The 17,335-nt window shown below is 41.7% G+C and overlaps 2 protein-coding genes across 2 annotated transcripts; both read right to left on the reverse strand.

The window, feature by feature from the left end:
- Window positions 1–583: 583 nt before the first annotated feature.
- Window positions 584–2,266, reverse strand: LOC146713357 (alpha-tectorin-like). Its single transcript, XM_085437878.1, has 7 exons — window positions 2,122–2,266; window positions 1,910–1,997; window positions 1,738–1,800; window positions 1,383–1,582; window positions 1,142–1,273; window positions 861–1,048; window positions 584–700 (listed from the first exon to the last, which is right to left on the reverse strand). The coding sequence occupies exons 1-7, from the start codon at window positions 2,264–2,266 to the stop codon at window positions 584–586; spliced, it is 933 nt and encodes a 310-aa protein (XP_085294004.1).
- An 11,227-nt stretch (window positions 2,267–13,493) lies between these two features.
- Window positions 13,494–15,097, reverse strand: LOC146713358 (uncharacterized). The gene is made up of 4 exons (XM_085452668.1): window positions 14,968–15,097; window positions 14,567–14,818; window positions 13,925–14,014; window positions 13,494–13,753 (listed from the first exon to the last, which is right to left on the reverse strand). Exons 1-4 carry the CDS (start codon window positions 15,095–15,097, stop codon window positions 13,494–13,496), a joined length of 732 nt encoding a protein of 243 aa, XP_085308794.1.
- Between the last annotated feature and the right edge of the window lie 2,238 nt (window positions 15,098–17,335).

Here is a 17,335-nt window from a genome sequence, read left to right on the forward strand (position 1 = left end):
CCAAGCAAGCACCGAGTGCGCAACGACGTAATGGGAAACTCACAGAGAAACTCGCGGATTCTTCAACTGACCGCAGCACACCTGCACCAGGGTAAACCTCCGCCTACCCCCAGTCCTGCTTTACAGGTGAAAATAGAGCAAAAGGACCGCTGAGTCTTTGACTTTATTTATTTTCTGCTGTGTTTTACTTGCATCTATTTGAAAGACTGAGTGTAAACACAAAAAATATTTTATTTTATGTGCTGGAATGTGCAGAAAATAGGTTTAAATGTTAAACTAATTTATTCAAGTCAGAGAATGTTGCATATAATTATATTTTTTCTTGATGCATAAAGTTAAAAGATTAAAACTGATAAAACAAGTTAAAAAAAAGAGCCTTTTCCATTTGATTACATTTTGTATGATGGATTATGTAGAAAAAGTAGAATTGGGCTGAAAGATCTATCGCTTTATCACCTATTCAGGTTGTAAATCGTGTTTTTAAAAAGTAACTAAGTAACTAAGTAACTAAGTAATTAATTACTTTTGAAAATAAGTAATCAGTAAAGTAACGGGATTACTTTTTGGGGGGAGTAATCAGTAATTAGTTACTGATTACTTTTTTCAAGTAACTTGACCAACACTGGTTGCGAGTGATGACGTCAAAAGAGTAATTCTGGCTCCTGATGGTGTTCTTATAGATGACGTAGCTGTTGTTGGTCTGCAGGGTCACATAATCAGATACTAAGCAAGTTCTTCATTGTTTCATCTTTAACATCTGATACTCTTTAAGATGTTGACTGACTGGTATAAACTTCAGATGACCAAAAATTTTAGAATTCACAGAGATCAAAGCTTAAACAGCAGGAGATGAAACCCACCGTGACCACCGTCCCACATCTGTTGCTGCTGTTGAAGCTGAAGGTCACCATGTGGGTGAGCTCGTCCACCTGACCCCTGCAGGTCGGGTAGTTGAGCTGTAAAGCAGAGTAATTGATGTGTTTGTCCTCCAGGAGACAACCGACCAGAGTGACTGAAGCAGAGTCCTGCATGCAGACCGTTGCATCACCTGAACGTCACAATATCAGTCAGAAAAATCACAATTAGAAGCTTTCCTCCATTATTCAGCCCTGTTGTCATGGTGACGTCACAACTGTCGTACCCAAAGAGTTGATTTCTTGGTACTTGGAGGCAAAAATGGCCCGACAAAAGCAGCGAGTGTCACCACCGACCGTCTTCTCACCACAGAACTCGTGATCGCTGCAGGTCCTGTCCTGACAGAAGGCCTCAGAGGCTACAGAGGAACACACTGATGTATTATCCTGAAAACGTGGGAGCTCTAAAAATCCACAGTTCAGGTCTTTAACGAAGGAGAGCTTATTAATGTCTTATTAAGGTCTTACAGCAGCCGGTCTTTGATGTCCAGCCATCCTGAGCGTGGTTGTGTAGACTGCAGGCTCTGGCGTAGGCCTTCAGAAACTGACAGTTGAGTCCATCCACTGCAGGATATTTACACAAAGTGTTGGTGCAGGCGGTTATGTAGGGCTCTGGGTCAATGTCACTGTTACAGGAGGAGAAGGGCGCCTCCTTCAGGAGATTACAGCTGTACCACAGACAGAAGAAGAAGTTGAAGATAATAAAATGATAATCTGTAATCAGATGTGTTTATCTTCTATCTGTGCTGCAGTCACATGTGATGTACCACAGAGATCAAGGTACAACACAGATGTTTCCTGCCTTGTGGATCAGTCTGCTCACCGTTCAGTCACACTGGTGCAGTCGATCGTGGTGTCAGCAGGCTCACTGTACTGCATCTCACAGCTAGGGGGCGACAAACAACAAAGTTCAGGCTCATTCATACAAACAGAATATCTGCAACATCAGCAGCAGCAGCAGTCAGAGGGACTCTGAGCTTGTGATGAGGTCTTACCTGGTGGAGCTGTACTCAGAGAGCCTCAGGTCACTCAGAGACCTGCTGGAGTTTCCACACAGACCCTCCACAGATGAACCAGCAGGTCCTGCACAGGATCAGGACAGAATGAGTCAGATCAGCATCAATATTCAAACTGGACAAACACAGAAGAATAAATAACAGCACAGTTTACAGTTTACGTTACATGAATTAAACTTTATCTTCTGTACCTTCTAAGAGGATCTGTGCGGTGTAGCCGTCAAAGAAGACAGAAATGTTGAGGTTGGAGAGCGACAGCTTGGCAGTGACTCCAGTTTGGTCCTGAGAGAGCTGCACACCATGAACCAGCTGAGGCAAACTTTCAAGGGTCAACATGAAGTTGAAGTTCAAGTGTCATGGCGCTTGGGCTCCGATTAGTCACCTCAAAAGGATGGATCCCATAAACACAGCAATAACCATGAAGGGGTTGGCGGAAATCCAGGAACACCTGACCAGCGAGGTTCGAGAGGCTCTTGGTCAAAAGGGGGACACCTTCCTGTTCCTTTTTCTGGAGGATACACAGGACCGGAGGATACACAGATCGTTGTTTGAAATCGGGGCAGAATAATCCCCTGATCTGTGCAACGACTGAAGGGTTGTCTAACCCCTGAGGTTGAAGAAAGACGAGCAGATGATCACCCAACTGGACGACACTGGTAGCTGCAGCAATAAAATAGAGGCTAAAAGCTCCTCGGACAGGGGTTCTAGTCTGAATACGTCTGGAGGGTATAAGGTAGCACCAAAATAAAGCTGTGGCAGAACTGGGGAGTGTCATCTGTACCTGCTACTGTTGTAATAATAGTTTTTCTTGCATCTGAACTGCGCAAACACAGAGGCCATCTCACATATGGTTCACCCAACAGGGGGACAAAGGACCTGAGCGGTAAGAAGAAATGAACCCGGCCACACTGGATTGCAGGGTGTAGGTGAGCTCTTTATTCTAAAGAGCTCAACAGGGGGAGTGTGGGATTATAATATTATTGTATGCCATGTTAGACCCCTAATTAAAGATTGTGAATTATTATGTAGTTTTAGTTTGCATTATTCTCCTGAATTAGAAGAAGGTGAAAACTATTGCATTTGTTAAACTGATTTGCATTGCATTAGACTGCTGATTTATTGTGAATGAATGATATTGTTTTATGATGCATTATACTGCTGAGTTATAAGAAATACTGTTCGCAGAAAGTCATCGCCTTATTTGTCTGATTAGAAGAGAACAGAACATACTGCAGTTTTCTGCCCCATCTCAGCAGGAGCAGATAAACAGGGAGCCAAGGCCGTAGCTTAGGCGCTGTGTGAGAGAAAGAATGTGAATGTTTAGGCTTTTATAATTAGGTGGGGGCCACTAGAGGCTATAAGAGTTTGATCAATGCTCCACCATTTTGAGATCTGAGGCTGTCTGCGTACAGTGTCCATCTCCCACGCGTGTGACCATTAAAATCATTGTTTGACTTAACCCGGCCGGACCAGTGTTTTTCTTTTGGCTTTTCCTCTTGTATCCATCCCCAATATTTGAATCCGTAACAGTTGTTTTCACAGGTGTGCTCTATATCTCAACAATGGCTCATATTAAGACGACAGTCTTTCACACAGGTCAAGTGCCTCTATGCACTTCATTAGTTTAAATATTTGCCTATTTTACTTCATCTCATATGTCATTGTACTGAATTTGAGCAACCCTAAGCTTAATGCAGATTACTTTTAACAACTATCCACCTCAATTAAATCTATGGTCTGGAGCACATGCTGTTGTCGAACAAGCTAAAGAATAAACATTTTGTGTCAGCAAGGGGTGGGGGAAAGCCATTCACCAGAGCATATCTTAAGTGCTGCTGATGTGGGCTGGCCTTCTCCACACGCTCTTCAAGGCTGATGTGTTTTCTGAAAACTTCTAACATTTGAATCTCTTCCATTTATAAGCCTGCGATTAACCGCACGGCTCAGGTCTGCGTGAAACCCGCGCAGCCATGGAGCCGTCGCTCTCTTTTATTTTTATTTAAATACTTTGTGCTGCCAGGAGCAAAGTCCAGCATAAACGTCTGTCACCCTCTGACACACTCTTGGTTGCTTAGGAATTCATGATAACAACAACAGCTGCTGACGTCACAGACCACGTGTTCTGCTCCTTACACACTCACACAACAACAACAACAACACAAAAAAGGGCTATTGTCCAGCACAATCTGGACCCCGCGGAACTTCTCAATACCCCACAAAGCGGCGGACCCCACAAAGCGGTCTACATTTCTCCCCACTAAGACGGCGAACCAAAAAAGTTCGAACTGCGCAACTCTGCGACTTAATGCTTCTGTACAAAAAAACCCCACTGAGCGGCTTTGTACATCGCCCCACTAAGACTGCGAATTTATCCCCACTAAGCGGCCACGGACAACGCCCCACTGAGCGGCGAAGACGTACAGTTATAGAGTTGGACTCTAAACTTACTCGGTGTTGCTTAGCGTGTAGTATAGCCTCGGATCCCGCCGATCGCCATTCATCAAGGAGAGAAAACAGACAGCTCATCCACTGGCCTGATGACAAACTGTCACGTCTCAGGACTTTACTACAGGAACTTCCTGGCTGACGTCAGTCTTTCAGCGTGTCTCTTCTCCCCTTGGTGAATGTCGACTCCAGGGCTCCGGCTCTCAAAGGACCAATTAATGATAGGTTTGTAGCTTGAACCTATTCGCTGGAACGTTGAAGACAATATAATTACACAGCAAGCAAGACACGAAGTAGGCAAAGTTCTTCTTGTTACTCATGCATGAGGGAGACCTGCCTGGAGCCAAGTGTCGTTCCACCACTTGACCTCCGTCAGACTCCCAGCCAGGTTCCCCATAGCACTCCTTTTATTGTGGTTACATGAATATGCATAGGGTCATAACATACGACGGACGTCTACATACAAACAAAGAGTGTGTGTGTGTGTGTGTGTGTGTGTGTGTGTGTGTGTGTGTGATAAGTGATAAGTTAGCAGCGATGCAGGTGGATGCTTCTCTGGTGTCCTGGATTGTTGATCACCTGACAGGAAGACCACAATATGTACGTCTCCCACAGTGTGTGTCTGACAAGGTAATCAACAGCATAGTGGCACCACAGTGGACTGTCCTCTCCCCCTTCCTCTTCACCCTCTACACCACAGACTTCAGTCCCTGCACAGAGACCTGCCGTCTTCAGAAGTTTTCTGATGACTCTGCGGTGGTTGGATGCATCAGCAGGGATGATGAAACAGAGTACCGGGCTGTGGTCGACTCCTTTGTCACGTGGTGTGAGCAGAATCATCTGCAGCTCAACGTGGCAAAGACCAAGGAACTGATCGTGGACTTCAGGAAGACCAGGAAACACTTGACCCCTGTTTCAATCCAGGGGGTCAGTGTTGACATTGTGGAGGACTATAAATACCTTGGAGTACACATTGACAATAAACTGGACTGGGCTAAAAACACCACAGCACTTTACAGGAAGGGCCAGAGTCGTCTCTTTTTTTTGAGGTCCTTCAACATCTGCCAGAAAATGCTCAGGATTTTCTACAAGTCTGTTGTGGCCAGTGCGATCCTCTATGCTGTTGCATGCTGGGGGAGCAGGCTGAGAGTCGCAGATGCCAACAGACTTAATAAACTGATCTGTAAGGCCAGCAATGTTGTGGGGATGGAGCTGGACTCCCTCAAGGTGGTGTCGGAGAGGAGGATGTTGTCCAAGATAAAGACAATGTTGGATAACACCTCCCACCCACTCCATGACATGCTGGTCAGTCACAGGAGCTCGTTCAGTGAGAGACTGAGATTACTGAAAAGCACCACTGAACGACACAGGAAATCTTTCCTGCCTGTGGCCATCTCCCTGTACAACGCATCCACTTAACACACTGTTTACTGCTACAGCTACACAGCAAATTCAAAAGTGTTAAATGTTTTGGTGTTAATAGTCTTCTTGCAAAAGTAGAGTTGATTTTACTCTAAGTAGAGTCACATTATTTTAATGTAACTCTGAGGTGTAAAATGATAGTAGTTAAAATCGAGTGTTAAAAATGAGTGTTTCTCTGTCAAATCTGGAGGTGTTACAATGGAAACATTAACTCTTGACCTCTTAACTCTGAACTCCTACAGGGGCTATGACAGCAATAGAGTAAATTCACAGTCATTTTTTCAAAGATTGTTTCAATTATTATCATGAGCTTTTACTTCTGTGGCTCTTTGGAGCAGGGGCGGAGCGTGGGGGTGGCTTACTGGGCTTAAGCCCGGGTTGTTTTGTCAGAAGCCCGGGGTCTTTTGGAGTGTAATTTTTTCATAGTTAGATGTCTGGCTGACAACTGTATAAAACAAAAAGTACACACAATATTCGAAGCACATAGTGCACACTGTGGGAATTTACGACTGTGCGTGAATCCCCCCTGATATTGGTATGATCCGAGCTCAGGCACTAAGCGACTGAGCGAGGGGGCGGGGCAGCTGCTGCCAGCAGTGAGTGCGCTGTTGGAGAGACGGAGCCAGCCAACCATACTAAGGAGAGCTTAAGTTTGACCAGGTACCAAAGAAAATCATTCATACCGTACAAATAATGTAAATATGATGGTGCATCACGAAAGATTGATATCAAACTGATCACTTGACCAATATTACGTTACTTGCTCTTCAAGTGAATCAACAAATGGCGAAATGAAAAGCCGAACAAATGCTATTTTTTAGAGAGTCTTAGCTTACATGTGTTTATTTCATATTTTCAGTTCTTACCCTCCCCGACTAAATCGGTTTCAGTAATGCACTGAAATATAAGAATGGACATTAGAGGGTTCTTTCAAAGAAAAAACTCAGGTAAATGTTATTTTATATATTATGCTTTGTATGTTGTTCAGTATATTTCTATGCAAAACAAGAGGGATTTCAGTACACAGCAGGATATTCACATTTGTAACCAGATATTTACATACACTTTAGGGAGAAAACATAAAACATTTTTACTGTACAAGATCAATTTAGAGTAAACTTTTGTTTTAGATAAATATTGAAATATATTTTGAATTTGTTAAATGTCAGAATAAAGAGAGACAGAGCTTCTATTTTTTATCACTTTCATTAAATTTAGGAGTACATATACACTACGTTTATTGTTAATTAATAAGAAAACTCCAGAGGATTCCATTCTGAGCTGAAGAAGCTTCTGATAGGTTAGTAGAGTCCATGTGAGTAAATTGGTGGCACAGCTGTGGATGCATATAAGGCAAAACACAAAGCCTGTTTCTGTGACATGGGAAAATCAAGAGATGTCAACCAAAACACCAGGAAAAGAACTGTGGAGCTCCATAAGTGTGGCTCAGTTTTGAATACAATTTGGTGCCATTTGCAATTAAGAAATACAGATAGTTTCTCTCTTTACTCTTAAAGTTAACAAATATGTTTTTTATATTTATCAATCTAAAAAAATAAACATTTAGTCTGATTTGATCTTACAATTAAAAAAGTGTTTGTGTTTTGATCTGAAGAGTACATAAATATGTGGTTTCAACTGTATATTTGATGATTGTCAGCACAAAGAGGGAGAGAGAGGAACAGAGAGGGAGATGGAGAATGAGGACAGAACAGAGGTGGAACAAGAGCAGGTGAGACACACATGTTACTCAAATGGTTGTTTACCAAAAGTATCACTGTATCATAGGTCCTCATGTATCTCGTACCTAGTGTTTCTTTTTAGGTTTGCTATTTTTCAAATTCTATATTTATTAAGTTATGCAGGCTTGTTTGCACAACAAGGCTAAATAATTATATAAACTTTTCTCAATCTAAATAGTGGACTTTGGTAGAATTAAAAAAATAAGTGTAGTGCAGGTCTATGATGATTTTTAGTGCTACTATCATCTAGTTCTGATTCTGGTTCTGTCTTGGTTAAGTCCTCAGTAGTCCTGATTTTGAACTCTTGTAGTCCTGTTTTAATTCCGGATCAGTTCTGGGTCTGGTTGAATTGGGGTTTAGTCCCTGTGTCTTGATACAGCCCCGATTTTGTTCTGCCTTGCTGCTTAATTAAAAAACTAGTTTAAGGTGTCCTGCACATGTGATATATATTTTTCCCTATATGAAGTCATTCTTTTTTGAACAAAACTCAAAACAGAGCCTATTAATCTTTCAGTCATTTCTACACCCCCCCCTCAAAAAAAAAAAAAAAAAAAAAAATCCCACATGCATACTACCCTTTAGGGCTAAGCCCCGGGTGTTTCAAATGTCTGGCTCCGCCTCTGCTTTGGAGTTGAGACAAAGCTGTGTGAAAGGCATTAGCCATGTTGCTCGGTGATAGCATAATATTCTGTTTTAGCTAGCTGAAAGGTATTGTTTGCGGCAAATACCACAGCCTTGAAAAAAGCTTGCATGTGAATTTTCAGTCAAACTTTTGGTCAAATACACCTAAAACAATGTCTAGAATGTGAAATGTTGGTATAATGGTGCTACTTGAAGCCTGAAAACGATCGCCCATAAAAAAAAAACAAAAAACGAGCAAACAGCAGTAGCTGACGTCCTGACTGGATTCTACGTTAGCATTTAGATCCCTCCAGAGTTTTGTGCACACGGTTTAGGTAAAAATTAAAAAGGTTGAGGTTTTACATTTAGTTCAGTATTACCTGTTGCCTGTGTCTTTGTCTTTTGGGAAAATACTTTACACAAGTAATGGCTCAAAGAGGATTCCTTTTTTTTTTTTTTTTACTGTGCTGCAATTGTTTACTGGATTATTTGTGCCATTAATTAGTGTCAACTAATTTTTATTCAATCTCCACACAGGATATGCTTGTGAAGATGGAATATGGGGGAGAGCAGAAGTGCGTTGAAGTTCCACAAAGGGATGAATGAAGGACATGCATATTGTATTGAAGAAATAAGTGATGAGATGCTGTTATTTGCATTTACCATGTCAGACCTTTTGATAAACACAATTCTAATGAAAGTGAGAACATGTATACTGTTACATCTTTCAGAAAATGTTTTGAAATTGTGGTGCACAGTTCAGAATAAATGTTTTTCAAAAACCATTGCATCTTTTTAGTAAATGTTTATTTCCAAAAGAAATTTCTAGAAGTTCAGAACAGTAAAATTCCCGCTTTTTAGAATGAATTAGAAGATAACTCTTAAGTAGTTAAACTAAAATACTCTTTGAGAGTTAATATATAAACTCTTAACACTAAGTGTTAAATTATCAACTCCAGACAGATTTGGTGTTTAACACTAAATCAGAGTTAATGTACCAACTCTCCAAAAAGAGTTAAATTAACACTCTCTGGTGTGGACCCATATAGACACTTTAATAGTGTTGAAATCAAATCCGACAGTGTTAATTTGGACATGCTGGATTTGCTGTGTACACATGTTTCTTTTTCAGCTATTTATTGATAAGTGACTTTTATGTACATATATATATATATATATATGTGTGTGTGTGTGTGTGTGTGTGTATATATTGTGCTATTCTTAGTTAGTGTAGTGTATGTCTTGTTAATGTTAGTTTATAATGGAGCACTGTAACAAAAAATAATTTCCCCTAGGGATCAATAAAGTATTCTGATTCTGATTCTGATTTTCAGTCAGATTAGGGTTATATGTTTGTTTGGGTCTTGACAACGCTTGAGATGGGTTTTTCTTTTTAGTTTTATGTGGATGGGGGTATTTTATTTAAAGAAACTTGGGGGAGCTGTTTTAAAAATTAACCGTGTACTTGTGGATGAAGACAAAGGCAACTGCGACCCAAGAGGTGAGCTCTTTTTTTTTTTCAGCATCTAGTCATTGATCTGAAGGATACTTTAGGACACATCACTTATCCTATTTAGCCTATTAACTTTACAACACAGCTGAATCTATAATGCTGACAGAAAGAGGGGATAATTGTAAAATGCCAACATGTTCAGTTGTTACATGTTACCAAGCCAAGAAGAAGGAGACAAAGGAGACACTGATACTTGATACAGACACATAGTATAATATAGTAAACACCAGTATGAAATGTAAAATTTGGTTCTAAATTTCTTTGTCTAATGTGTATAATGACAAAATCACCAGGCAAAATAGGTACACTCGAATAAGAGGATAACTCTTATTTAACTACATTCAAGTACTGCATAAATAATTTTAAATAGGGCCTAAATTGTAGGTATTTTACAGGAAAGGAGAAACAAATTATACTGTAATTAATTTTTCAATACAGTGGTCCCTCACTATAACACGTTTCACCTTTCGCTGCCTTGCTGTTTCGCATGAAATTTTGCATGCTTTGTTTTTTACTGAGCCCCGCAGGGGACATGGGAGAAAAGAAATGAAGATGAACTTTTGCGAGATCTCGCAAAACTTCAAACTGGTGGGTAACAGACATCTCCAAAAACGTTGGAGCACCTTTGCAAATATATGATGTCTTGATAAAACAAGCAGATATTTGAAGTGTACACAGCTAGATTCTCGCCTGAAAAGGCTGGCCCACAAAGGACACATTTGGAGCAGCCTTTGAATTGGGCCAGCCTTCGTCGCCTGGGTCGTCAGCTTCAAGCTGGCAGCCTCTGAAGGATGCAGCCTATTTTGCGAGATCTCGCAAAACGTTTGCGAGATCCCGAGTTACTTTTGCGAAATCTCGCAAAAGTTCATCTTCATTTTTGTTCTCCCATGTCCCTTGCAGGGCTCCGTAGTTTTTTCTTTTTCTTCTTCTTTTTTTTTTTTCAGCACATTGTGTTCTGCATCCTGATTGGCTGTAGACCAGATAAGAGAGAGATAAGATAAGAAAAAAAAAAAAAAAAGAAGTTACAGAGCGTGAGCAGAATATTATATATATATATACACACACACACACACACACATATAAATACAGAGATATATAAATAAAATATACGAAGGGGATAAATAGAATAAATAGGAATAAAAATAAAAATACAAGTGAATTGCACATTTAAAGTATTGAGGTCTATTGCACCGTTGACTATTAACAAGAGTATTGCACAAAGGTATTTCACAGTGAAGTGAAGAGGCGCTACAGCTTAGTTGTTCCCCCCTCCTTTGTCCTCCTGTTTCCCCTCCCTCTCCCCTCCAGAGAGGCGTTAAACAGTCTGATGGCGTGTGGGACAAAGGAGTTTTTAAGTCTGTTGGTTCTTGTCTTTGGGAGAAGCAACCTGTCACTGAACAGACTCCTCTGGTTGTTTATGGCCGTGTGCAGAGGATGCCCAGCATTGTTCATAATGTCCAGCAATTTCTTTAGTGTCCTTTTCTCTGCCACTGTCACCAGAGTGTCCAGCTTCATGCCGACCACAGAGCTAGCCTTCCTGATCAGTTTCTCCAGCCTGGATGAGTCCTTCTTTGCTGTGCTGCTCCCCCAGCACACCACAGCATAGAAAAGTACTCCAGCAACCACTGACTGGTAAAACATCCTCAGGAGCTTCCTGCAGATGTTAAAAGACCTCAGCCTCCTGAGGAAGTACAGTCGGCTTTGGGTGTTTTTATACAGGTACTCTGTGTTGCATGACCAGTCCAGTTTGTTGTCCACCCACAGCCCGAGGTACTTGTACTTGTTGACCACCTCCTCCCCCTCTATCTGAACCGGCAGGGGACCTTCTCTGGACCTCCCGAAGTCCACAACCAGTTCCTTACGGTGTGTTCACACCGAACGCGATGGACGCGAATAAAACGCCCCAAACGCCCCTAAATTGACGCGTGTACATTCGCGTCTCAACGCGTGTCCAAGAAAAATCCATCGCGCGTCAAAATTTTGACGCGCGTGAACCGGAAATGTGGGAGGAATGTGGGAGGAAGTTGTGCCAGACCGGTATCTTTGCAAGATGGCAGCTTTCGAGCTAGCGCTTGAAGAGAGAGTCTCCCTTCTCTATTTACTGTGGAGAGCAGAGCAGCAGCGTAAAAGACGTCCTCGCCGTACCTGGGTCCATCAGGTCCTCCAGAGGCGTGAGCAGTTTGGTGAGTTTCACCATTTGCTCCAGGAGCTGCGCCTGGATGATGGCCGATTCCAGCGCTATCACCGTCGGCCAGTTTGAGAACCTGCTTTCCCTCGTCGGTCCCAGCATCGCCCGCCTAGACACCAACTACAGGCGCTCAATCCCACCTGCAGAGCGCCTGTCCGTCTGCCTGAGGTTAGTAAAAGTATTTAATACGGTAGTCCTTTATTGATACCTGTGCTAATATGCTAAACCATCCATTTATACACTGCTATCATGGATGTGCTATGCTAACAGTGAATGCTGTCGGTGTTTACCGATAATATTCCTAGTGATACTCAGACGGTCTCATCAAGTCCCGATTTAATTCGATTTATGCTGTTATCAGTGTTTGAATGATAGCATGGCTGTGGTGTCATAGGTATGCTCTCGGTGTTTGCTGATATCAAACTGGTATTAGGACCAATGTGGGTTAATCTTTGTAGTGATACTCACTCCTTTTTTTTATTTAGACCTGGTTTAATTCTGGGATAGTTGAATATTTGTATATAATCACCGCAGACTGTTTTGGATTATATCTAAAATATATCATGTAATTATCCTTATAATTACAAAATGTTTTATGTAAGATTTATGTTTTGTAATTTGGAATTTTGGAATTTCAATAATGTATTTTGTAACTGCAGTACACATAATACTCATTTTAAACAATTTTGTCCAGGTTCCTTGCCACTGGGGACTCCTTCAGGACCATCGCGTTCAGAGGCTGTCCTGGTGAGGGAGAAGTTCATGGCTCACTTCTCGGCAGAGGGAGCCGTGTCTTGGCAACCAAAGGAGTAGCCTGTTTGAAGTCTGAGTGACTTCCCCACAACGGCTCTTTTAAGAGCCACCCACAAACCTCTAAAGAGTGTTCCTGTCTTTTTAAATTTTTCTTAATAAATGGAGCTCTACGCCAAAATAAACTAACCTCTTTTTACTCTGCAACTTGTTTTCACTATGTTCCTGTATACAGTGTGGTGCAAAAGTTTGGGCAACCTTATTAATAGTCATTATTTTCCTGTATGAATTGCTGTTACAGTAAAAAATGTCACTTACATATATCATATAGGAGACACACACATTGATATACACTACATATTTATATTATTTCTCTTTTTTTGTGTTGCCAATTTATGCACCTGCTTGATTTGGTTTAAACAGTTATTGCACACTTTCTGTAAATCCAGTGAACTGCATTTCACTTCTCAAATATCACTGTGTGTCTCCTATATGATGTATTTAACTGACAATTTTTATTGTGACAACCAACGATTTGTACAGGAAAATAATTACTTTTCACAATGTTGCCCAAACTTATGCATCCCACTGTATTAGTATGTTTTGTTATTAGTGTAATATGAAATAAATTCTACTTTTGTCAAGTCGGGTGCCAATATTTGCTGTGTAGTAGAACAAAGACATTTGTCATTATAAATGTTTATTTGATAAAAGATATAAATTCAGTAACAAAAAGATTCAACATAAATATATGAAATTTAACTATTTACAGACAGACAGGAATAAAAAGGACCCAGCTTGGAGTGGAAGAGCCTCAGGGAGAAGGAGGATAAACATAAGAACATTGTTTCTGCTCTGGAGAGCTGCTGCCTCATCAGAAAACTACTGATCATTAGGGTCCAATGTTTCCAAATTTAGCACAGCTGTGCTGTTTTCATAAACTGATTTATAAATTTGGAATTTCACGAATTCTCGTGTCTGAGGCGGCATGCTCTCCAGAGCAGGAACAAGGCTGAGGAGGAAATGTTCAGTTGCAGACGGGCGTGGCCTCTTTAGGGTCTCCAGGATAGCCAGCTCCACCGCCGATGGACCGTCCTGGGACCCTTCCCTCGCCCGCCTTCGAGCTGTCCTCCTCTGTGGGCCTGTAAAACACAGAACAAAACACCACAAAGAAATGAGAAGGTTGCTACTAGATTTTCATTTTCAAAATTGAAGAAAACCAGGATATGAACAGATTGGTTGTAGATATTTAGTAAAGGTGATCACAAGGGGATTCAAGCAAGTAAAAAGCTATCAGTGCTTGATGTTCATACCTGTGGGTGCAGCAGCAGGAGTGGAGGGACCAGGGACTGGGGAGTCAGGAGAAGCAACATGGGAGGACTCTGCTGCATGATTACTTGACTCTATCAAGACAATATTAAATGTTAACAGGTTGAAGACAATAGTCATAGAGAATATTATATTATTATATACTTATTATTATATACAGTGGTCTCTCATTTATTGCAGCACATGAACAGTAGTCACAGTTCTCACAAGTTGATTCTCAAAGTGCAAACCTTTGTCGATTTTAAAACGTATTATGCCGCGCTTTTTCTCCGTCTGCGGCGCCACTTTTGTGCGCCTTTTTCCCTCCCCGGTGCAGGTTTTATATTTCCGAATGAGGGTCATAGTTAAGAGTGTTTTTGTGCTGTTTTTTTCTATTGGACATGATGGATATCAAAACCAAACATGATAAGTTTGGCAAGCGCAGGAGACACGACACGGAGGAGATTTGTCATTTGGGCTGCAGAATGCAATGCTGTACGGTGCAATAAAAACAAAATCAGCGAAAAGGCGAGGCAGTGACGGATGAACAGCGGGACTACTGTATACTGTTTATTAATAAACAAAATATATTCCTGTATGACAACACGCATTAATTAACTGCCTACATTAATTCATTGTAAACATACCTTCTGACTGACACTCCCCTGCTGCCTCTTCGGGCTGTCCCTGGTCCTCGGGGGAGAAGTTCTCCACGGTCCGCACCATATTACCGCTAGTCTCCCGCGGGGTGAGGAAGGGGTCCAGAAACCCCATGACCGCGAAGAACTTCCATCTCCTCCCCGATCCTGCTGCCGACCCACTCCTCTTCTCCTTCTCTGCCCTCTTCTCCTTATTATAGGTGTCCCTGAGGCTCTTCCACTTTCTCCTGCAGATGTCCTCTGAATAAACGCATTATCTGGTTAGCGGAAAGGTATTTGTACAACAGTGGGAAAATCGCGGGACAGTAGGCAGGCTTGCTAGCTTGCTAGCTTTTGCGCGGCTTCATCGGGTCAGTCTGAAAATTAAAAAGAAGAAGGAATGAACTTACCAGGTTGCCCGATCTCCTCACTTATGTGTCTCCAAGCTAGGTCCTTTTTATTCCTGTCTCGGTAAAAATAGTAGCTGGCATCATACAGCTCAGGGTGGTTAGCCACAGCGCTGATTAGCTTTTCCTCCATACTGAATGAAGAATGAAGGGCTTTGGCTGGATCTGCCCCTTTGACCTAGGTCAGAGCCACGTCACCAGGCTCCTGATTGGTTGTCGCGGCGCGATTTGACGCTCGAGTTCAGCTTTTTCCAACTCGAGCGGTAGACGCGAAACGCGCGTATGCACAAAATGCAACACAAAAACTGACGCGCGTGGTTTTATTCGCGCGTCAAACGCGCCAGACGCGCTACACTGACGCGCGTTTCACGCGTTTTGGCGTTTTCGCGACGCAAATCTGCTTCCGAATTTTCGCGGGACCCGCAATCGCGCGTCATCGCGCCTTTCCATTGACTTTACATGTAAACCTGACGCTCTATTCGCGTCCATCGCGTTCGGTGTGAACACACCGTTAGTCTTTGAGGTGTTGAGTTGCAGGTGGTTTGTGTGACTCCACGCGACAAGGTTCCTCACCAGACTTCTCTACTCCTCTTCCTGATCATCCCAGATACACCCCATGATGGCTGTGTCATCTGCAAACTTCTGAATGTGGCATAATTCAGAGTTGTAGCAGAAGTCAGAGGTGTACAGGGTGACCATTGTCAATCAATCTCGTGCCGTGTCTCCTGTACATTACAGAATGTGTCCAGCTTGTCAAGTTTAAATAAATCTTTGATCGCTACCAGTGTGGCTTTGAAGTGCTGTACTGTGTGTTTGTAAGTTTTCTCGCCAACAAACACAACAATGGCGATGAAACGTTTTGCACCGTCAAAGTCACCTGTGGGTTTCTTTGGTTTCATTCTATAATACTGGACTTATTTTTCTACAAAGGTTTGAACTTTGAGAGTGTTTAAACAAGAGAGAAAAGTGTGAAAATGTTCATGCCTGTCTGAGAAAAGTGTATAAAGTGTGTTGTGAGGGGTTCTATAGCCTTAAAACATCTATAATAATTGTATAAAAATAAAGTTGGCTACTTCGCAGATTTCACCTATTGCGGGTTAATTTTAGAACATAACTATCCCGATAAACGAGGGACCACTGTACTAAGTAATTTATTGAGAATTTTTCAGAAAAACAATATTTCCCCATTGGATAAGCAGAAGAGAATGGATGAACGGATAATATTTCACCATTTTACTAGGGTGACCAACCGTCCTCTTTTTTGCAGTTGTTGACTTGTAAAAGCCTATCGTTTAAATATGTTAAAGTTTTCTTTAAGCAATTGTATTATTAAAGTTTTTCTTGACTAAGCCAAATCTTCTCTTTTTTGGAAATCAAATGGAAATCAAAATATGGTCACCCTAATTTTACAAGATAAGTTTGCTTTACTTTATGGGGTGCAGCCCATATTATTGAGTCATTTAACCTGGACTGAATTCATGGTATTTTACCAGACAGGAGACACTCCTTTCCTGTACAGCTCTTTTGGTAGTTATGTTTAAACAGTGATTGCGAAAGAAAAAAAAAAATCCATCCATCTGCTTATCCTTTTCAGGGTCACGGGGGGCGCTGGAGCCTATCCCAGCTGTCATAGGGCGCAAGGCGGGGTACACCCTGGACAGGTCGCCAGTCTGTCGCAGGGCCAACACACAGGGACAGACAACCATTCACTCGCACATTTACACCTAGTGGTAATTTGGATTATCCAATTACCCTATCCCCACAAGCTGCATGTCTTTGGACGGTGGGAGGAAGCCGGAACCCAGAGAGAACCCACGCAAACACGGGGAGAACATGCAAACTCCACACAGAAAGACCCCGGCCTGATGTTGGAATTGAACTCAGGACCTTCTTGCTGTGCGGCAACAGTGATAACCACCGTGCCACCGTGCTGCCCAAGAAAAAAAAAATCTTAGAATTTCTTAAACATTTCTTGCATTTTTCAACTGTCTTTTTTTCATCAACAACATGAAGTGCAGGTCTTCAGGGCCAGCTTATGTGATAGGAATTCCATGGAAAGTGCAGGGTATCAAGCAAGTCCAGGGGATCAATCACTGCTCAATCTCATCATAACAACTTTATTCTCTTAAACATTAGATCTTTAAACCATAGTCTAAGTGGATATATCACCTGAAACTTAGATTTGCTCTAAATCTGACCAGGCCTGCTTCAATTCACAACTGAAAAGTGTCTGTAGTATATTTTTGCCTGTACAGTATAGTTATTTATTTATTATTTTATTTTGTAACAATGGAAAAAAGTATTTACTCCTTTTCTGTTAGCTGACACCCATCCTAGAGTAAATAAGTGCAACAGACAGAAGTGGTACCAG

The sequence above is a fragment of the Copadichromis virginalis genome, linkage group LG3 (assembly GCF_057382275.1).
Source record: "Copadichromis virginalis isolate Kocher_CV1m ecotype Utaka linkage group LG3, C_Virginalis_male_GT1.1, whole genome shotgun sequence".
NCBI lineage: Eukaryota > Metazoa > Chordata > Actinopteri > Cichliformes > Cichlidae > Copadichromis > Copadichromis virginalis.

Coding starts and splice junctions, on each gene's coding strand:
- LOC146713357 (XM_085437878.1), bottom strand. CDS start 2,266: ATGTTGACCCTTGAAAGTTTGCCTCAGCTGGTTCATGGTGTGCAGCTC. Junction 1,998..2,121: donor CGCACAGATCCTCTTAGAAG/GTACAGAAGATA, acceptor GATCCTGTGCAG/GACCTGCTGGTTCATCTGTG. Junction 1,801..1,909: donor TCTGAGTACAGCTCCACCAG/GTAAGACCTCAT, acceptor GTCGCCCCCTAG/CTGTGAGATGCAGTACAGTG.
- LOC146713358 (XM_085452668.1), bottom strand. CDS start 15,097: ATGGAGGAAAAGCTAATCAGCGCTGTGGCTAACCACCCTGAGCTGTAT. Junction 14,819..14,967: donor TGAGGAGATCGGGCAACCTG/GTAAGTTCATTC, acceptor GCGTTTATTCAG/AGGACATCTGCAGGAGAAAG. Junction 14,015..14,566: donor AGGGGAGTGTCAGTCAGAAG/GTATGTTTACAA, acceptor TTGTCTTGATAG/AGTCAAGTAATCATGCAGCA.